The following is a 22,692-nucleotide window of genomic DNA, read 5'->3' as shown; positions in this document are numbered from 1 at the left end:
TAACAAGAGAGTGGAGAAACTGGTGGCTATCCGGGCGAACCTACAACTTATTGAGCCAGATACAGAAGTGTCCACCACACAGCTAGACACTGACACAGAGGAGGAAATGGACACGTCAGAGCCAGAGTCAGAGAATCAGGAGGAGCAATGAGGAGTAGAAGACTCAGAAGACTCATGAGTAGAAAACTCAAAGGGACAAAATAAGGACAAATTACAGGCTAAATAAGCTGACGCTCTTTTTATTTTATTTTAGATGGGTCTTTTTTGTGGGGGTTCAATAAAGTTCAAAATTATAACCTAAATAAAGTTTTGAAAGCCTGTTTTTATTTGTATGGAACAGTATGTCTATTTTGACGACAAAGATAATATAAGGGTCAGAGACAAAAACCATCAGTGTGCAAAAAAACTCAAAATTCCCATAAATTCCCATAAATTCCCAAAATTCCCATAAATTCCCGAAAATTCCCCCTTTTAAAAATTCCCAGAATTTTGCAACCCTAATTACACAGTATTGAAAAGATAAATTTGAAGCCCTACATCAAAGTTTATGCCATGAAAGGAAAGGGGGACACAGATTCAAACTGGCCGAGCAGGCTCGAGGGGCCAAGTGGCCTATTCCTGCTCCTATTCCTGCTCCTATTCCTGCTCCTATTTCTTCTGTTCTATTTCTTCTGTTCTAATTGTACATTTAGGGCTGATATCAGGAAGTTCTTTTCCATGTGATGAGTGATTTACAATTAGAATGTATTTTTGGAGAGGGAGGTGGAGGTTGAAAACCCTGCAGTCATTTAAGACAGCTGGATAATATGATGGGGAGACTGTGGACTTCTTTTTTGCTGAAAAGATGGATTAGTTAAAATGGGCTGACTGGCCTTCCTCATCTGTATTTATCTTGTGATCTGTCAGAGAGAGTTGACTATTAGCTTTAATTAAAAAATCTTTCATCTGCCAACAGTGCTGTCATATTGGCTTTCTACAGTTCAACTCGAGCCATAACACCGTCAATCGCCCGTAACCTAAAGAAATGTTGCAATCATCTTTCCCTCATACGTGTAATAGGACTTGATAGAATTATCGCACACTCGGGGTCATTTTGACTTTGGACGATAATGTAAAACAGACGATATCGATCCAGCCACCCAGTGTCCATCTCTCCCAATTCACCACCCAGTCTCCATCTCTCCCAATTCACCACCCAGTATCCATCTCTCCCGATTCACCGCCCAGTCTCCATCTCTCCCGATTCACCGCCCAGTCTCCATCTCTCCCGATTCACCGCCCAGTATCCATCTCTCCCGATTCACCGCCCAGTCTCCATCTCTCCCGATTCACCACCCAGTGTCCATCTCTCCCAATTCACCGCCCAGTCTCCATCTCTCCCAATTCACCACCCAGTCTCCATCTCTCCCGATTCACCGCCCAGTCTCCATCTCTCCCAATTCACCACCCAGTATCCATCTCTCCCGATTCACCGCCCAGTCTCCATCTCTCCCGATTCACCGCCCAGTCTCCATCTCTCCCGATTCACCACCCAGTCTCCATCTCTCCCGATTCACCGCCCAGTCTCCATCTCTCCCAATTCACCACCCAGTATCCATCTCTCCCGATTCACCGCCCAGTCTCCATCTCTCCCAATTCACCACCCAGTCTCCATCTCTCCCGATTCACCGCCCAGTCTCCATCTCTCCCAATTCACCACCCAGTATCCATCTCTCCCGATTCACCGCCCAGTCTCCATCTCTCCCGATTCACCGCCCAGTCTCCATCTCTCCCAATTCACCACCCAGTATCCATCTCTCCCGATTCACCGCCCAGTCTCCATCTCTCCCGATTCACCGCCCAGTCTCCATCTCTCCCGATTCACCACCCAGTATCCATCTCTCCCGATTCACCGCCCAGTCTCCATCTCTCCCGATTCACCGCCCAGTCTCCATCTCTCCCGATTCACCGCCCAGTCTCCATCTCTCCCGATTCACCACCCAGTATCCATCTCTCCCGATTCACCACCCAGTCTCCATCTCTCCCGATTCACCGCCCATTCTCCATCTCTCCCGATTCACCACCCAGTCTCCATCTCTCCCAATTCACCACCCAGTCTCCATCTCTCCCGATTCACCACCCAGTCTCCATCTCTCCCGATTCACCACCCAGTCTCCATCTCTCCCGATTCACCGCCCAGTCTCCATCTCTCCCAATTCACCGCCCAGTCTCCATCTCTCCCGATTCACCACCCAGTCTCCATCTCTCCCGATTCACCGCCCAGTCTCCATCTCTCCCGATTCACCACCCAGTATCCATCTCTCCCGATTCACCACCCAGTCTCCATCTCTCCCGATTCACCACCCAGTCTCCATCTCTCCCGATTCACCGCCCAGTCTCCATCTCTCCCGATTCACCACCCAGTCTCCATCTCTCCCGATTCACCGCCCAGTCTCCATCTCTCCCGATTCACCGCCCAGTCTCCATCTCTCCCGATTCACCACCCAGTCTCCATCTCTCCCGATTCACCACCCAGTCTCCATCTCTCCCGATTCACCGCCCAGTCTCCATCTCTCCCAATTCACCACCCAGTATCCATCTCTCCCGATTCACCGCCCAGTCTCCATCTCTCCCGATTCACCGCCCAGTCTCCATCTCTCCCAATTCACCACCCAGTATCCATCTCTCCCGATTCACCGCCCAGTCTCCATCTCTCCCGATTCACCGCCCAGTCTCCATCTCTCCCGATTCACCACCCAGTATCCATCTCTCCCGATTCACCGCCCAGTCTCCATCTCTCCCGATTCACCGCCCAGTCTCCATCTCTCCCGATTCACCGCCCAGTCTCCATCTCTCCCGATTCACCACCCAGTATCCATCTCTCCCGATTCACCACCCAGTCTCCATCTCTCCCGATTCACCGCCCAGTCTCCATCTCTCCCGATTCACCACCCAGTCTCCATCTCTCCCAATTCACCACCCAGTCTCCATCTCTCCCGATTCACCGCCCAGTCTCCATCTCTCCCGATTCACCACCCAGTCTCCATCTCTCCCGATTCACCGCCCAGTCTCCATCTCTCCCAATTCACCGCCCAGTCTCCATCTCTCCCGATTCACCACCCAGTCTCCATCTCTCCCGATTCACCGCCCAGTCTCCATCTCTCCCGATTCACCACCCAGTATCCATCTCTCCCGATTCACCACCCAGTCTCCATCTCTCCCGATTCACCACCCAGTCTCCATCTCTCCCGATTCACCGCCCAGTCTCCATCTCTCCCGATTCACCACCCAGTCTCCATCTCTCCCGATTCACCGCCCAGTCTCCATCTCTCCCGATTCACCGCCCAGTCTCCATCTCTCCCGATTCACCACCCAGTCTCCATCTCTCCCGATTCACCGCCCAGTCTCCATCTCTCCCGATTCACCGCCCAGTCTCCATCTCTCCCGATTCACCGCCCAGTCTCCATCTCTCCCGATTCACCACCCAGTCTCCATCTCTCCCGATTCACCGCCCAGTCTCCATCTCTCCCGATTCACCGCCCAGTCTCCATCTCTCCCGATTCACCACCCAGTCTCCATCTCTCCCGATTCACCGCCCAGTCTCCATCTCTCCCGATTCACCGCCCAGTCTCCATCTCTCCCGATTCACCGCCCAGTCTCCATCTCTCCCGATTCACCACCCAGTCTCCATCTCTCCCGATTCACCACCCAGTCTCCATCTCTCCCGATTCACCGCCCAGTCTCCATCTCTCCCGATTCACCACCCAGTCTCCATCTCTCCCGATTCACCACCCAGTCTCCATCTCTCCCGATTCACCGCCCAGTCTCCATCTCTCCCGATTCACCGCCCAGTCTCCATCTCTCCCGATTCACCGCCCAGTCTCCATCTCTCCCGATTCACCGCCCAGTCTCCATCTCTCCCGATTCACCGCCCAGTCTCCATCTCTCCCGATTCACCGCCCAGTCTCCATCTCTCCCGATTCACCGCCCAGTCTCCATCTCTCCCAGGAGAGTCAAAATAACTCCCAGTGTTTACAAATGAAAACAATTGCCTTGCAAGACAGCATTGCTCCTTTAAGAACAGAATACAAATCAAATGGAACTGGTTTCTGAAACACTCTTCACTGTGGAAAAATATTTGACAAATTCAGATAAAAACACCCCAGTGAATTAGAACAGTCTATTTCAAAAGCAACTGATCACTCCAAGGGGTAAACCACAATACTTTAGCTAACCTTTGTATCCAAATGAAGCATCCACATACTTCCCAACAACTATTGTTTAAGTTATCATAATTAACGTTTAACTTTGTGGTTTATAATCTGCAACTGTTTAATCAGAGAGAAGCTTCATGAACTACCTACACTTGTTCAGACCTTAAAGTCTAAACTACCCAAGACAACAAACAGAAGCAAAAGTCCATTTGGATATTGTAAATCACAAAGGGGAGGTTTCCCACTGGAGACTAAGGTATTTCAAGGCACAGAAACCTTTGTTTACTTTGATTAATCAATATTTTGTTAATGATTACATATTTTAAATACTGGAGTATATTTTACAATCAATGAAAATCATGCTCATACTGCATGTGAGTTATTTTGTTTAGGCATGAACCCATTTATTTTACCTTAGCTATTGATAGCTTTAAGTATTGATAGCTGAACTTCACCAATTGGAAAATCTACCCCAGCTGGTCTCCAGTCGGGTTGCTCGTGGACAGAGTTCCTTCGCACCTCAAACTGGGCGCAATTCTGGCGGCCTCAGCAACGGTGCACCTGAACAGAGAGGCCCAGGGACCGAAGTAAATTCATCCTCGTGCCACATCAGAATAAATCAGGCAAGCTGCTGGCACCAACGAGACTCCCTGGCACAGCTCCCATGTCAAAGTCTTACCAATGTTGGCCTGCGTGGCGATAAGTCCGGGGGAGCGAGGGCAGGCTGGTAGCAAACCAAAGTTATTTTGTCCAGCCAGGAGGAGGATTCCAACTCCACAAAATATTAAACATGTTCAAAGTTTTTGGACTTTTTTTTAAAGCACACTGGTTAGGTGCCTCAAGATCTGGAAATGCCAGTTGAAGTTTGCATAACCACAAGCTACGGATAGTGGAAACAAATTTAGGAGTTGATTGAGTGCAGTGGCCTCATTTCAATATTGAATTGAGGACTGCATTAATTTCAGGAGACATCTATTGCTGCCTAAAAAAAGGACCCAACGAATTTAGCAGTGGCTCGAACTCCCATGTAGATAAAGAAAAGAGACTTGCATTTACAGTATATCGCGCCTTTCACAAACTCAGGACGTCCCAAAGTGCTTTACAGCCAATGAAATACTTTTTGGAGTGTAGTCACTGTTGTAATGCGGGAAACGCGGCAGCCAATTTGTGCACAGCAAGCTCCCACAAACAGCAATGAGATCATGACCAGATAATCTGTTTTAGTGATAAATATTGGCCAAGACACTGGGGATAACTCCCTTCTCTTCTTCAAAATAGTACTAATGGATCTTTTGCGCCCATCTGAGAGAGCAGACGGGGCCTCGGTTTTAACGTCTCATCTGAAAGACGGCACCTCCAACAGTGCAGCACTCCCTCAGTACTGCACTGGAGTGTCAGCCTAGATTTATATGCTCAAGTCTCTGGAGTGGGACTTGAACCCACGACCTTTTGACCCAGAGGTGAGAATGCTGCCCACTGAGCCACAATCAGGCGCTGGCCTCCACACTGCTAAACTGGTTGCTGTTGCCCATAAATTTAGACTTTTTTATTTTAATTCTCTCTCTCTCTCTCTCTGTGCTTTACCTCTGTATACCTTTCTTTCTCTTTTTCATTTAGTATGTTTGGCACTCAGTATGTCTTTCTTTTTTCTGCATGTCTCTCACACTCTTTCTTTTCACGTATCATGGAGACCTGGGGACAGATTGGGCTCCAAATCAGGGATTGCTGCAAAAGTTATCTTGTTGCCAAGCAAAATATTGGGGTGTGGGGGGGGGGGGGGGTAAGAGGGGGAGAGAGAAAGAGAGCAGAGCAAAAGAAAGCAAGAGAGCGCGAAAAAGAGAGCGCAAAAAAGAGAGCGAGAGAGAAGCGAGAGTGCTACCACCAAGCCAAGGCTGATACCTTAAAGTTGAGTTAGAACAGAGTACAAGGCTCAGGTCTGGACACAAGAAGAAACAACAGGGATTAATTGCCTGCGGCTGAGGCTTAGTTGCAAAGCAATAATGGACTGACAAGGGTGGACTGGTCCCTGCTGACCATGTGAGTGAAAATGCATTAATAGTCACAAATGTTAGTTCAGATCAGTCAGATCTATGGAACATCATGGACAGAATATTTTTCTTTATATAATGATGAATAGAATTTTTTTTCATAATGATAAATTAATACATAAATACCCAACAAATCAATATTAAAAATTGCAAGCTTGAAAGTGATATTACAGCTACCTCAGCTCAGTCACCAAGAATATAAATGTGATCATAACATAGAAAATATCTACTGTCCAACTACCTTCAGAGCAGAGCAGGAGTGGGGAGGATGGCTGCATCCAGGGTCAAGTTCCAGCCAAATCTCAGAGTGGGTCTGGCTGGGAGAAATGAGAGGCCAGGGAGAGAACGGAGGCTGGGCAAAGTGGGTAAAATGCCTGGAGGATTAATCCAGGGAGGATAAAACGTTGATTTTTGTTCCCTCACATTGATCATTGATCATGACACCATAAGCAGTTTTAGAGGCTCGCTACAATGCAATTCGCAGGGACGCAATTTTTAATTATACATAGAGCCCATTTAAGAAAAATTGTGTGAAATCCCACTTAGGGTAACATTTATTAAATGTCAAAGGATTCCAACCTAAATGAGTTACTTATTAAGAATGTCATTGTGTAATGACAGCTCCCAGCAGAGCTCACTTTTATAACCAGAATAATTTATTATTACATTTTAGGCTTTTTCCAATTTAAAAAGTGACTTACCAATGGTTGCATATTAGAGAAAAAAAGCACAATCAAGAAGGAAATGAAGATAGGCCATTTACAAAGAACATTCTTCTGTGATGAAGAAATCTTAAAAAGTGAATCTTACTGAATTATTGGGAATTACCTTCCAATGCTATATGTTGAGTAGGCGCGTTAATGAGTAGGTTGTTTATGTGTGTGTGCCCCATTTGCAATAAAACTTAGATGAAGTCCATGAAGTATACAGTGCTCTTAATAAATACTGTATTCATAAATTGTGTTCGTAACATCTTTAGTGGACAAGGAAAAAGTTGGCAATCATCTTTTTGACATCAAATTAAAAGCATTAAAATCTAGGGGTCAATTTTCCTTTTTACCGCAATAGTGACAGACCCCAGCAACGTCCATTTTTATATTGAAGGCAGGGCCAAGGCCATTTACTGTGCCATTGCCCCACCCTTGTTAGATGTGTGGCGGAGGGGGAAGGAGATGGTTACGTAAAATGACATCGAATTTACAGTAAAGAGACTGGTCTATGCTGGTGTTTATGCTCTACATGAGCCCCTTCCTCCTCTACTTCATCTCATCCTATCAGCATATCCTCCTATTCCTTTCTCCCTCACGTACTTATCTAGCTTCCCCTTAAATGCATCCCTGCTATTCGCCTCAACTATTCCCATATGGTAGCAAGTTCCACAGACTAACCACTCTCTGGGTCAAGAAGTGTCTCCTGATTTCCTTATTGGATTTCTCCGTGACTATTCCTATATATATGACCCCTAGTTTTGGACTCCATTGTTGTAGTGTCTTGCCACATTGCAGTGTGGGTAATGGTACCAACTGAAGGTTAAAAAAAGTTAAAAGCGCTTTGATGATTTTAAAATTTCTGCTCTGACTTAGTCAAGTGGCCGTTTAGATTCTACTCTCTTCTACCCCGCAGCACACGGTAACTCCGGATGCATGGGACACACCAGCGGTCTTGGCGCCCAGCCAAGGTACTAACGATGGGAAATATGTCACATGATGCCATCCGCGACCTATGCCAACACACCCTCACATACCTGACACCTGACACCACTTCTGCCAGGAAACCCCAGAAGTGATATAGGGTGGCAGGGTGCTGGCAGATCAGCTCACCATTCTGATTTTCATTGGTCTGCCCATCTAGGTTATGATGGCGTGCCGGCCAAAAGACACAGGGAAATCAGGGTTCTAATCTATTGCCTCTGCCAATTTGAAATAATAAAAATAACAAGCAGCACCACCTTCACAAGAATTTGAGCAGAAATGTCCCTTCTGATGCTAACTCTTTGACAGTGAACCAGCAACCCGCAAAATATGCACATCTTCCTCAGGCAATGCAAGATATGAAAGGCACTCTGTACAACTAAAGCTGTGCTAGAAGGCATCACCAAACAAATTCAGAAATGCTACTCTGGTTCTCAAACGGTTAATCTGCTGAATACTGGTCCAAAAATATAAGGAGCAACATTTTACATTTGGAATAGCGGAATCTATGTAAACACATACCTGATCTCAGCATTATTCTGATCCAGGCAAAAAACTCCAATGCACCACTCTGTGGTATATAAATCCTGATCCAAGCACAAAATGCACCAGCAAAATATTGTAGTTCTATTACGTTCAATTGAAATACATTTGGAACTGGCTTGGAAATTGTAATTATTTTTCCTTCTGGTTCCATAAGCAATTCCTGGGAAGGTAACAGCTTCAGGCCGTGCGGATGTGGATTTTACACTAAGTGAAGTATTAGCTACTTCTGATTTTATGTTCACATATACAAGCCTTCTATCTTGGAATCTAATTAACTTGGTGCACTAAACTGGAACCAGACCTCACGTTCCATATACGGCAACTATTTATTTTTCAATACCTGTATTCAGGAAGAATTAAACAAGATATTCCTTTTTGTCGAGGAACCAACCAGAGATCAGGCCATCTTAGATTGGGTATTATGTAACGAGAAAGGATTAATTAGCAATCTTGTTGTACGAGACCCCTTGGGTCAGAGCGATCATAATATGATCGAATTCTTCATTAAGATGGAGAATGAAGTAGTTGACTCGGAGACTAGGGTCCTGAATTTAAATAAAGGAAACTACGATGGTCTGAGGCGCGAATTAGGTAGGATTGATTGGGGAATGTCACTCAAAGGGTTAACAGTGGATAGGCAATGGCAAACATTCAAAGACCGCATGGATGAACTACAGAATTTGTTCATCCCAGTTTGGCATAAAAATAAAACAAAAACGGTGACTCAACCGTGGCTAACGAGGGAAATTAGGGATAGCATAAGATCCAAGGAGAGGACATATAAATTGGCCAGAAAAAGCAGTAATCCAGAGGATTGGGAGCAATTTAGGATTCAACAAAGGAGGACAAAAGGATTAATTAAGAAAGGGAAAATAGAATATGAGAGTAAGCTTTCAGGGAACATAAAAACTGACTGTAAAAGCTTTTATAGATATGTGAAGAGAAAAAGATTGGTGAAGTCAAGTGTAGGTCCCTTGCAGTCAGAATCAGGGGAATTTATAATGGGGAACAAAGAAATGGCAGATCAATTAAATACATACTTTGGTTCTGTCTTCACAAAGGACACAAATAACCTCCCAGAAATGTCGGGGAACATAGGGTCTGATGAGAGGGAGGAACTGAAAGAAATCAGTATTTGTAGGGAAATGGTGTTAGGGAAATTGATGGGATTGAAGGCCGATAAATCCCCAGGGCCTGATAATCTACATCCTAGGGTACTTAAGGAAGTGGCCCTAGAAATAGTAGATGCATTGCTGATCATTTTCCAACATTCAATGGAATCTGGAACAGTACCCATGGATTGGAGGGTAGCTAATGTTACCCCACTGTTCAAAAAAGGTGGTAGAGAGAAAACGGGGAATTACAGACATCGGTAGTGGGGAAAATGCTAGAGTCCATTATAAAAGATGTAATAGCAGATCACTTGGAAAACAGTGACAGGATCGGACAAAGTCAACATGAATTTACAAAAGTTAAATCGTGCTTGATTAATCTACTGGAATTTTTTGAGGATGTAACTAGTAAAATAGATAAGGGAGAACCAGTGGATGTGGTATTTGGACTTTCAGAAGGCTTTCGATAAGGTCCCACATAAGAGATTAGCGTGTAAAGTTAAGGCACATGGGATTGGGGGCAAGGTATTGACTTGGATAGAGAACTGGTTGGCAGACAGAAAGCAAAGAGTTGGAATAAATGGGTCTTTTTCCGAGTGGCAGGCAGTGACTAGTGGGGTGCCGCAGGGATCGGTCCTTGGACCCCAGCTATTCACAATATATATTAATGATCTAGACAAGGGAACTAGATGTAATATCTCCAAATTTGCAGATGACACACAGCTGGGTGGACGTGTGTGCTGTGAGGAGGATGCCAAGAAACTACAGGATGATTTGGACAGGTTGGGTGAGTGGGCAGAAGCATGGCAGATGCAATATAACGTGGATAAATGTGAGGTTATCCACTTTGGTGTCAAAAACAGGAAGGCAGATTATTATCTGAATGGCAATCGATTGGGAGAAGGGGAAGTGCAACGAGACCTGGGTGTCCTTGTGCACCAGTCGCTGAAGGTAAGCATGCAGGTGCAGCAGGTGGTTAAGAAGGCAAATGGTATGTTGGCCTTCGTAGTGAGAGGGTTTGAGTATAGGAACAAGGATGTCTTGCTACAGTTGTACAGGGCCTTGGTGAGACCACATCTTGAGTATTGTGTGCAGTTTTGGTCGCCTTATCTGAGGAAGGATATTCTTGCCATGGAAGGAATTCAGCGAAGATTCACCAGGCTGATACCTGGGATGGCATAAATGACGTATGAGGAGAGATTGGGTCGATTGGGCTTGTACTCGCTGGAGTTTAGAAGAATGAGAGGGGATCTCATTGAAACTTATAAAATTATAACAGGACTGGACAGACTAGATGCAGGAAGGATGTTCCCGATGGCAGGGGAGTCCAAAACCAGGAGTCACAGTCCAAGGATAAGGGGTAAGCCATTTAGGACAGAGATGAGAAGGAATTTCTTCACCCAGAGAGTGGTGAACCTGTGGAATTCTCTACCACACAAGGCAGTTGAGGCCAATTCATTAAATATATTCAAGAAGGAGTTAGATATATTTCTTAAGGCTAAAGGGATCAAGGGATATGGGGAGAAAGCAGGGACAGGGTACTGAGTTTGGATGATCAACCATGATCTCATTAAATGGCGGAACAGGCTCGAGGGGCCAAATGGCCTACTCCTGCCCCTATCTTCTATGTTTCTATGCGTCTGGGGTGTTAATTCATCGTGGGCAGTGGAGCGAAACGGGTAACAGCACACCGCCCGATTACTTCAATGTTAAACAAAAATCTGGCGGACCGTAAACGGGTGGTTGATTCGCTATCCCCCATTTTGCGTTATTGCCCAAGTCGAATTTATACCCCTCTATGACTAACATGCTGTAGTGAGGCACCTAGACTGCTAGACTGAATAGTACAGTCACCGTGCTCGCTGCATGTACTTGTCCCTGCATGTCAAAGAACTGTCAGGAATGCCTTTGTTATAACGTGAGACAAGCGGGAAGCAGCGGTCAGAACATCCACAGTGGGTTTTTTTTATTGTGCTGTCTTTTAATTCCAATACCAGACTCCTTTTGCTCAGTTCATATCAGGATATGAAATAGTGATAGCTGGATTCTAGGTGATGCTGGGCTTTCTGCAGTGTCCAAGCATGAGTATAAACAAGATTAATTAAAAAATGAAGCCAATTAGAGAATTGGAATTTGAGTTCTATTTCACTAGCTATGCAAATCGGAACTGCCTAATTAGGTGATTTGGCTAAACTATTGCATGGTATGTGGACCAGTGGCTCTCAATAGGGCACCAGTTCTTTGCTCCACGCTTTAATATACCAATAAAATCAGTGACCAGTCCCACTGCTGAGCTGATGACTACGATGTCCCATCAGGAAAAAAATTGTAGAAAGTGGGTTTAGAAACCTAGAAAAAAATAGGAGCAGGAGGCCATTCGGCCCTTCAAGCCTGCTCCGCCATTCAATATGATCATGGCTGATCCTCTATCTCAATACTATATTCCCGCTCTCTCCCCATACCCCTTTTGTCGTTTGGTTTCTACTGGTGAGAATTCCACATTTTCTGACTAAACTGTACAAATGTTGTGGCTTACAGAAAATTGGGTTGTGCAGGTGTTCTGTCTGTGAGGCCAGTGCAAGCAAACAGCAATTGGTTATGAATACACGAAGTCACTGGGTTCAAGTTACTTAATAAATTTTAAAAGGTGGTAGAGAGAAAACGGGGAATTATAGACCGGTAAGTCTGACATCGGTAGTGGGGAAAATGCTACTGTCCATTATAACAGATGTAATAGCAGAGCACTTGGGAAACAGTGACAGGATCGGACAAAGTCAACATGGATTTACAAAAGGTAAATCGTGCTTGACTAATCTACTGGAATTTTTTGAGGATGTAACTGGTAGAATAGATAAGGGAGAACCAGGGGATGTGGTGTATTTGGACTTTCAGAAGGCTTTCGATAAGGTCCCGCATAAGAGATTAGCATGTAAAGTTAAAGCACACGGGATTGGGGGTAAGGTATTGTCTTGGATAGAGAACTGGTTGGCAGACAGGAAGCAAAGAGTTGGAATAAACGAGTGGCAGGCAGTGACTAGTGGGGTACCGCGGGGATCGGTGCTAGGACTCCAGCTATTCACAATATATAATAATGATCTAGACGAGGGAACTAGATGTAATATCTCCAAGTTTGCAGACGACACAAAGTTGGGTGGGCGTGTGTGCTGTGAAGAGGATGCAGAGAATCTCCATTATGATTTGGACAGGTTGGGTGATTGGGCAGATGCATGGCAAATGCAGTATAATGTGGATAAATGTGAGGTTATCCACTTCAGTGGCAAAAACAGGAAGACAGATTATTATCTGAAAGGCAATAGATTGGGAAAAGGGGAAGTGCAACGAGACCTGGGTGTCTTTGTGCACCAGTCGCTGAGGGTAAGCATACAGGTGCAGCAGGCGGTTAAGAAGGCAAATGGTATGTTGGCCTTCATAGCGAGAGGATTCAAGTACAGGAAGAAGGATGTCTTGCTGCAGTTGTACAGGGCCTTGGTGAGACCACACCTTGAGTATTGTGTGCAGTTTTGGTCACCTTATCTGAGGAAGGATGTTCTTGCCATGGAGAAAATGCAGCGAAGATTCACCAGACTGATACCTGGGATGGCAGGAATGACGTATGAGGAGAGAGTGGGTCGATTAGGCTTATATTCGCTAGAGTTTAGAAGAATGAGAGGGGATCTCATTGAAACTTATAAAATCTAACAGGACTGGACAGACTAGATGCAGGAAGGCTATTCCCGATGGCGGGGGAGTCCAGAACCAGGGGTCACAGTCTAAGGATAAGGGAGTAAGCCATTTAGGACTGAGATGAGGAGGAATTTCTTCACCCAGGGAGTTGTGAACCTGTGGAATTCTCTACCACACAAGGCAGTTGAGGCCAATTCATTAAATATATTCAAGAAGGAGTTAGATATACTTCTTAAGGCTAAAGGGATCAAGGGATATGGGGAGAAAGCAGGGACCGGGTACTGAATTTGGATGATCAGCTATGATCGCATTGAATGGCAGAGCAGGCTTGAGGGGCCGAATGGCCTACTCCTGCTCCTATCTTCTATGTTTCTATGTTTTGTCTTGTGTGTCACTTCCCAAGGGCAGTTTTCCTTATCACAGATCAGTTGGTACTGGCTAGGTTCTAATAATAGTGGCTGGAATTTAATTTTGTTTAACTGAACAATACAAATAGTCAACAATGTCTGCTTGGAAGGGGAATTATTCTAGAAAGTGCCTTTATGCTGGATTCTAATCAACCTCCAGTTCTTTTAAATTGATCTGCCTTATGACAATTGGGGGCCGATTAGAATCAGGTCCTAGATCAGTTGAAAAGGATCATTAATTAAGCTGCTAATCTTTTTAGCACTAGCTACAATGTTAGAAGATACATAGAAACATAGAAGATAGGAGCAGGAGTAGGCCATTCGGCCCCTCGAGCCTGCTCCGCCATTTAATGAGTCATGGCTGATCATCCAAATTCAGTACCCTGTCCCTGCTTTCTCCCCATATTCCTTGATCCCTTTAGCCTTAAGAAATATATCCAACTCCTTCTTGAATATATTTAATGAATTGGCCTCAACTGCCTTCTGTGGTAGAGAATTCCACAGGTTCACCACTCTCTGGGTGAAGAAATTCCTCCTCATCTCTGTCCTAAATGGCTTACCACTTATTCTTAGACTGTGACCCCTGGTTCTGGACTCCCCCGCCATTGGGAACATCCTTCCTGCATCTAGTCTGTCTAGTCCTGTTAGAATGTTATAAGTTTCAATGAGATCCCCTCTCATTCTTCTAAACTCCAGCGAGTATAAGCCCAATTGACCCAATCTCTCCTCATACGTCATCCTGCCATCCCAGGTACATTTTCTGGCTGATATTAAGATAGACATGGCATATATTTAAGAAGGAGATAGATAGATTTCTAGACACAAAAGGCATCAAGGGATATGGGGAGAGAGCGGGAATATGGTATTGAGATAGAGGATCAGCCATGATCATATTGAATGGCGGAGCAGGCTCGAAGGGCTGAATGGCCTGCTCCTGCTCTGATGTTTCTATCGATGTTTCTATCGATGGCTCTATCGATGATTCTATATGACGGTCTGATGTGGCTATTTGAGGTAGAAATTAGTCTTGGGCAGCAGTGCAAAGCGGGCACTGGCGAACCGGCAGCCCGTTTTACACGCTGCCTGATTTTCTTTTCCATAGTCCCAATACATAAAATTTAGGGAACGGTCAGGTGGAGTGAACTGGGTCAGACACCTCCACAAACAGTCCATTGTATAATATTCCTCACACACAACGGCCTACTGCTGTTTCAATGTTCCTGTGAAATCAGTTTCACTGGCAGAAAGATAATGTAGCCGTTCAATGTAACTTTAATTTTATTTTTGCTTTGCGTCACTGCAAGGGACAGTGGTTCAGTAAACACTGGGCTCTGGCTCGATCACTTTGGCAAGTGATTTAATCAGATTAGAGAGGAAGGCAGTAGTTCCGATGACATAGCAGTGATGCTGCTTACTAACAGACAGTGCAGACAACAGTGAATGACGGTTCGATTCGTGCTCGGCTAGTATTTGAATGTCAAATTTATCACAGTTCTAGTCAAGTCACCTTGCATAATAAAAATAGAGCAATAGGTTAGTATGCACTCAGTATTTAGTGCAATTACTAATGCCTGTAACTGTGAGCAGATATGAAGCTCTGCTCTTTCACAGTACATGGATTGTTCATGTTACAGAGCCCACTGCCGGTTGAAATAGTATCAATTGTACATGAAGACTGCAGTGCCTGGCCAGTCTATGGCGATATTACAATCCAGCAGTACACTGAAACAAAACGACAGGCGAAAGCACCGACAATATTGCAGTTTCACCTATTAAAAAACAAAGAAATTGTAATAGAAAATAAAAATTAAAAATAAAATTAGTTTCATTTAGCCTATTCCATTATAAGCTAGATTTTGAATTAACTAAATAAAAATAAATTCTATTGCAACTTTTCAGTTCTAAAGTTAAGCATCCCATCACTCCAACACCTTAACCAAGCAGTCCAAGGAGGGACAAAAACTGGCCAGGAATGACTGCTGGTGAGTTAACCAAGGGCAGTATTGACAGGATCAGGATCTGTGGAGATTTCGATGTGCTGAGACCGTCCAAGCAATGCTCCCGTTAAGCTGCGTGGCCTCTGCCAGGTCTCGCGCAGGCCGCTCACTGGCTTTCACATCAGCGATACCGCGCATGCACAAAAATTTGACTGGGCCATGCAGTGGGGGAGGCAAGCAGGGTTGATGGAAGACATTGCTTCCAAGCGAAGACAATGGCCCGGGTTTTGCTGTACTAATAACGGTGAGTGGTGAGGCCGCCAGTGCTCGCCATTATTACAGAGTAAAACTGAAAGCAACTTCTGGCATCCACACATGCGCAGTTAAAGTCGGAAATCTGGAAGTTGCTGCCAAGGATACCCTGCTCCGCCACAGGGTGTGATGTTGCAGTCATCGCCTATGGACTCTGCAGAGATCACTGTAATGGTGTGAATTTAGGTGAATTACCCACTAGTCTAAAGACAGATGAAAAAGTTAGGGCTTGTATAATCAGGAGTAACTTTTTAACGGTGTGATAAGTGATAATTACTGAACAACCTCTCTGGCCCTGAAAAATTAATTTTACAAGTGTGGAGTCTTATTCCATCAGAATAAAATTAATGTTGCAGATCTTTTATTTTTTATATATAGTTTCTCTTATGTCTCTCCCTTAATCCCATGTGTATGTCGCAATCTATTTAGCTTCCTGTACAATGAGTTAAATGTCATTTATATTTCCGGTCTTTTACTTCCCACTTTGCAGTCTGCGTGTCTGTGAGGATTCTTCACTGACTGGTTGAAGAGCCTCCTTGCTGCTTTCCTGCTTATAGACGCCATAGGTCGCATGTAGAGGGTGCTGCATAGCATTAGATGACCCAAAACTAGAAATCTCCGCTGACAAACCTGCAAAAAGTCTTGAGGCAACTGTACGCAACGTGAACAGCAAAAGCCGTTCCTTCGCCGCTCACAGCTAAATCCGGGCCACCGTGAAAATGCAGGAGGAAACAAAGAAAATAGAAGGGAGCGCGCACACACAAACACTCTCTTTATCTCCTCTCATTTGTATAGTAATTATATTCCCCCAAAAAATTACTCTAGTATTCCTGCAATCCAAATCTTCCCATTAATATAGCAGAACAAGTGGCATTTCTCACTAGTGCTCACACAGGAAACTGGAGAGAGAGCAGGGCCCCCTATAAGCCAAGATATCCACGGCACAAGCTTCTCGTGACCAATGCTGCTCTGTGCCTGTCTCACAGGTACTGAAATGCTGTCATTTGAAAGTGCTTTGCAAAAATATGACAAGAGATCTGAGTGACAGTCCCCAGGGCTTGAGAACACTCTCATATGTTTGGCATGTTTATGCCATCTCCACAAGGTTATTTAGGTACTATTCCCTAAATAATAGAACATAAAATGAGAACTGTATACTCCATCCCCTTAAAAATCCTTAAAGAATATACACATCAACATGAAAGTAGTAAAATCCCTAAACTGGACACTACCTCTTGCATTGGGTTTGCTATTTCCAGCACCCACGATGCAATTCACCCCCTCCACTCCCCCCACACACAAATAATGTGATTTAATGTCAAGAAGTGCGTTCAAACAAAAATAGGAACGAGAGAATTCCTCGACAGAGGCCGTCCTAAAGGACAACAAAACCAGCTCTGGATTGGAATATTGGAATATCCAAGTTGAAACCATAACATGAAAAATGGCACACAGAATGAACACTGGGAATTGGCAGTTAGAAAATGTACGTGCTTAAGTTCACACCTTAATCCTCTGAGTTTTCGGCAATGAGGATAAGTCATTGGAGAAGGTAACCATCCATTTGCATCCTACTTCACAGCTGGCGCCTGGAATGTTGCCATCCTGATGAAACCCTCGGGGAGAGGAGTTGCAGCAGACTTCGCTTCTGGAGGAGATGCCAGGGCAAGTTCCAACTGGCCGCGCCGCCGCCTTCCTCTTCTGCTCCTGCCCCCTGTGGTTGATTTTACTCCTGGTTTAATATAGCCAGCTCCTTTAGCACTCCCACTCTGCCCCCGGCGTCCCTGCGGCGCTTTTCCCTGATGAGGTCCTCCAGGCTGGGGAAGGCGAGGGTGTGCACCCGGCTGGCGGACAGGTGCAGCTTGAGGAAGTAGCGCCGCTCGCCGGCGTTGGCCACCTCGCCGCCCGCCTTGAACTCTCGCTTGCCGAAGCGGCACCAGGCGGCGAAGCTCTCCGAGTTGGCCCAGCAGATGTCGCGGCCCTGGAGGCCGACGTGCCCGCGGGCGTTGTGCAGGACCAGCTCGGCCGGCAGCGGGCGGTAACGGTACCAGGCGCTAACGATGCGGGCGGGCCGCCCGCCGCTCACCTCTTGCAGCCGCTCCCGGCGGATCTCCTGGCGCTGCAGGTGGATGACCTGGCTCTCGCCCACATAGACAGCCCAGTGACCGCCTCCACCGCCACCTGCAGCCCCCGGCAGCTCCAGCAGGTCCCCAGCCCGGCACCGGGGCAGCAGCGCACTGACCGGGTGCAGCCGGAGGTCCTGGTGGCCCAGTTTGGAGAAGATGCATTCCTGGCGGCAGAAAGCCGAGCACTCCAACTCGTCCCGCGGGGGGCTCGGCTCCCTCCACCGCCCCAGCCCCAGCTCCTGCTCCTCCTCCTCCTCCTCCGAGAAAAAGTAGGCGACCCCGACCCGCAGCTCGTCCTGCTCCATCCCCGAGGGGTCGCCCGTCGGCAGCTCGCTGTAATTCAGGTGGGTGATCCGGTCGATTTGATTTCCCATCAATGACACATGCAGACGGACACCGAGAGGACGGCGGGTGGACCTGGGAAGAAAAAGCACAAAATGTGGCTGTTAATCGTGTCCCCTCCACCTCTGTCTCTGGCAAAACAACTCGGGGTCCCGCTCACTGCACCCTCCTGGGCTGAGCAGACAATCCCACTTGGAAATGTCCAAACCCCTTCAAACACTCAGCCTGCCCCCTCCAGCTTTCCATTCTCTGGGCAGGTTTCACCGACCAGGAGAGTGAACAGAGCGACTCATTCCCCAACTACTGCACGTTTTAAACACACAGAAAAAGCTCCTCTCTCTCTGGAACAAGACTGAGTTAGAGTCTGTGCATTGATACACACACAGTTCCTTGCCTCGGTCTTAGTGCTGTGTGGAGAAGCCAGCCTCAGCTCTCTCTCACTCACTCACCTGGCGCCCAGCACCAGCCTGGGGTGAGAGCGGCTCTACCTGGCCAGACTCAGCGCTCCTCCATGCGGGCCGGCTCTAGACCAGGACCAGGACCAGGACAGCCCGCTGTGTTGGGCACATGTGGCGGCTCCTCGGATCCACACTCCCCTCCCGTCAATCAAACAGCCCAGGAGCTGCCCACTGAAGGAGGCGGAGAGGCAGAGTCTGCTCAATGTGACTGCACCAGCAATTCGCTGCTCCAACTGCCCCTCACCGGCTGTGCACAAACATCATTTCAATCAACTTTCTCTTTTTTTAAAAGCCTGGTTGCTGGGGGTTCTCCCGCCGTCCGACAGATTTATGTCGAACCAAAGGGGTTCGAGTCGCGCTGCAATTTTTTGACTGCAGAATGCAACAGGAGCATCCTGACAATAAATCGGAATGGAATCTGGATCTCGCTGCCCCGGGACTGCTCCTGAACAAAAGCGACGTGGCGTTGGAGGGACATCTTACCGGAATATTCTGACGGCTGCAGTCAAACTTCGCGGTGGCGAGGAGTGGATCCCAACACCGCACCGATCTCTGTGAAACAGCCGAAGTCAGTCTCGGAGGTGGCGATAGAAAGAAAAGATTCTCGCTCTTCAAAAGTGCCCGGTTTTCTCAGCACGGAAGTGCTGCTGGAAAAATTTCATAATTTCTTTCCTTAAAAGGCAAACAGCCCTAATAAATCCAAAAGAAAGGGAATTGGGCGATAACATTTCATAATTAAGAAATTTAGATTATTAAATGAGTGTCACTATTATTTTGTCTACTTTTTATAAATAAATCCTTAAATGAGAAACGCAGAAAACACAGCGGCAATATAAAGCTTCCCAAATACCAAACGCACCATTATTAATATTCACCCTCATTACAACATCTGTAAAAGGTAACTCACATCTCTGGTTAAAAACAAGAGCACGGCACGCACTTCCTGTCTGAAACTGAATCAATCAAAACACTCAAAATGAAATTCTAAAGCCTTGCATCTCCAACAAACCCGAACGCTGACTCGGAGGTGACAAAAATGCACCCCCAAAAAAAAACCATCAGAAAAAAAAGTGGAAATCGCAACCACCAACAGAAAATGCCGATGGACGCAACAGGTCAGCTCACATCTGTAAAGGGAAAAGATATCTCGGCACTTTAGGTGAAAGACACTTCCTTTGTAGGATTGAAGAGAGGACAAACCAAACTAGGGATGAGGAGATGACAGATTTCCCAGACATGAGAGGAACTTTTAATGTCTTGAACCGACCTACAAACGACTTAATCGAAAAGTAGAGATCTTAAAAAAATCATCCCTGAGCTTATGTTAAGATCTAGGAGGAACATATAAATAGCTAAGATAGTGAAAACCGCAGTAGAAAGACATACACGATAAAAGGCAAGAAAAAAGGGGAGATACAGGAGATCTAAAATGAAAGCGGGAATGGAATATAATTGACCACCAGTCTCAAAATGAGGAGGGAAACTGGCCAAGACCAGGGGTGCATCAAAGCTTGGTCTGATGAAGGCTCTACATCTGAAACATCAGCCCCTTCACTGGCTGCAGACAGAACCATCCCTGATCCCCAGTGGCCCCTGTTAAAAAGCAAATGGGAGGTATAGCTAGCAAAATTAATGTAGGATCAGAGGGTTGCAAAATGCCCAGGAGAATGACGAGACACTGTTCCTGATGCGTGAGTTTAGCTTGGTTGGAAAAAAGTAGGATATCAAAGATAGATAGGTCAGAGTGGGAGGGTGAGTTAAATTGTTGAGCCATAGGGAGGAGTCACACTTGGCAGAGGTAGTAAACTTTTTGGCAAATTGGTCACTTAATCTAGATTTGTTCTTCCAGTGTAGAGGAGACTGCACCATGAACAATGAATACAGTATACCAGAGTGGCGGCAGTACAGATAATGTGCTGTCTCACATGGAAGGAATGTTTGGAACCCTGGACAATGATATGGGAAAAGGTGATTGGACAGATGTTGCATCTGGCAGAGTTGCACGGGAAATTGCCAGCGGAAGATCTGCTTGAAGTTGGGCTTGTTGAAGAATACACAAGGGTATCATGAAGGGATTGGTCCTTCCAAAAAGCAGAGAGGGGAGGAAAGGGAAATGTGCATGGTGGTGGGATCATGTTGTAGGTGACAAAAAAGGCAGGAAACAATCTGGTAAATGTGAAGGCTAATGAAGTAGAAGGTTAGGACAAGGGAGACTCTGTCACTGTTGTGCAAGGAGGGGTGTGAGAACAGAGGCACAGGAAATGGCGTGGATATGGTCAAGGACACTGTGATTCATCATCAAGGGAAAACTGTGGCAGAAGAAACTTTTTTATTCGGTCCTGGGATGTGGGCATCGCTGGCAAGGGCAGCATTTATTACCCATCCCTAATTGTCCTCGAGAAGGTGGTGATGAGCTGCCTTCTTGAACCACTGCAGTCCGTGTGGTGAAGGTGCTCCCACAGTGCTGTTAGGGAGGGAGTTCCAGGATTTTGATCCAGCGACGATGAAGGAACAGGGATAGATTTCCAAGTCAGGATGGTGTGTGACTTGGAGGAGAACTTGGAGGTGGTGGTGTTCTCATGCACCTGCTGCCCTTGTCCTTCTAGGTGGAAGAGGTCATGGGTTTGGGAGGTGCTGTCGAAGAAGCTTTGGCGAGTTGTTGCAGTGCATCTTGTAGATGGTACACACTGCAGCCACGGTACGCCGATGGTGGAGGGAGTGAATGTTTAAGGTGGTGGATGGGGTGCCAATCAAGCAGGCTGCTTTGTCCTGGATGGTGTCGAGCTTCTTGAGTGTTGTTGGAGCTGCAGTGATCCAGGCAAGTGGAGAGTATTCCATCACACTCCTGATTTGTGCCTTGTAGATGGTGGAAAGGCTTTGGGGAGTCAGGAGGTGAGACACTCGCCGCAGGATACCCAGCCTCTGACCTGCTCTTGTAGCCACAGAACTTATGTGGCTGTCCAGTTAAGGTTTTGGTCAATGGTGACCCCCCAGGAGGTTGATGGTGGGGGAATCTCTCTTGTTGGAGATAGTCATTGCCTGGCACTTGTGTGGTGCAAATGTTACTGCCACTTATCAGCCCAAGCCTGAATGTCATCCAGATCTTTCTTTCTTTTCTTTCATGCGGGCACGGACTGCTTCATTATCCGAGGAGTTGCGAATGGAACTGAACAGTGTGCAATCATCAGTGAACAGCCCCACTTCTGACCTTATGATGGAGGGAAGGTTATTGATGAGATAGAAATCAAATAGAAACTAAAAAGTTAAATTGCTAAAGGTGTTTCTTATCTAAAACCTTTCATCTGCCAGTTCTCATTTGTACATACTTACATTTCCAGGTCTCAAAATAAGGTTTGTAACATAATAAAAGGATATTTCACAATATCATTACACTTGTCTATATACTTGCCTTTTCCATTCTTGAAAACCTTCCTTTTTGCTCTCTTAAACCCAGGACAAAGCAGCCCGCTTGATTGGCACCCCATCCACCACCTTAAACATTCACTCCCTCCACCACCGGCGCACCGTGGCTGCTGTGTGCACTATCTACAAGATGCACTGCAGCAACTCGCCAAGGCTTCTTCGGCTGCACCTCCCAAACCCGCGACCTCTTCCACCTAGAAGGACAAGGGCAGCAGGTGCATGGGAACACCACCACCTCCAAGTTCCCCTCCAAGTCACACACCATCCTGACTTAGAAATATATCGCCGATCCTTCATCGTCGCTGGATCAAATCCTGGAACTCCCTCCCTAACAGCACTGTGGGAGCACCTTCACCACACGGACTGCAGCGGTTCAAGAAGGCGGCTCACCACCACCTTCTTGAAGGCAGTTA

At 46.3% G+C, this 22,692-nt stretch overlaps 1 protein-coding gene across 1 annotated transcript; it reads right to left on the bottom strand.

Annotated features, from left to right (window-relative positions):
• Positions 1-14,941: 14,941 nt before the first annotated feature.
• On the bottom strand, positions 14,942-18,997 carry lratd1 (LRAT domain containing 1). The gene is made up of 2 exons (XM_085996292.1): positions 18,848-18,997; positions 14,942-18,473 (listed from the first exon to the last, which is right to left on the bottom strand). Exon 2 carries the CDS (start codon positions 18,428-18,430, stop codon positions 17,657-17,659), a length of 774 nt encoding a protein of 257 aa, XP_085852418.1. The 5' UTR covers positions 18,431-18,473; positions 18,848-18,997; the 3' UTR covers positions 14,942-17,656.
• Positions 18,998-22,692: the final 3,695 nt, after the last annotated feature.

The sequence above is a fragment of the Somniosus microcephalus genome, chromosome 9, assembly GCF_052327205.1.
Source record: "Somniosus microcephalus isolate GS21.2 chromosome 9, FLI_Smic_1.0, whole genome shotgun sequence".
NCBI lineage: Eukaryota > Metazoa > Chordata > Chondrichthyes > Squaliformes > Somniosidae > Somniosus > Somniosus microcephalus.
The sequence above is the reverse complement of the archived record's forward strand: the minus strand, read 5'-3'. Positions and strand labels throughout refer to the sequence as shown.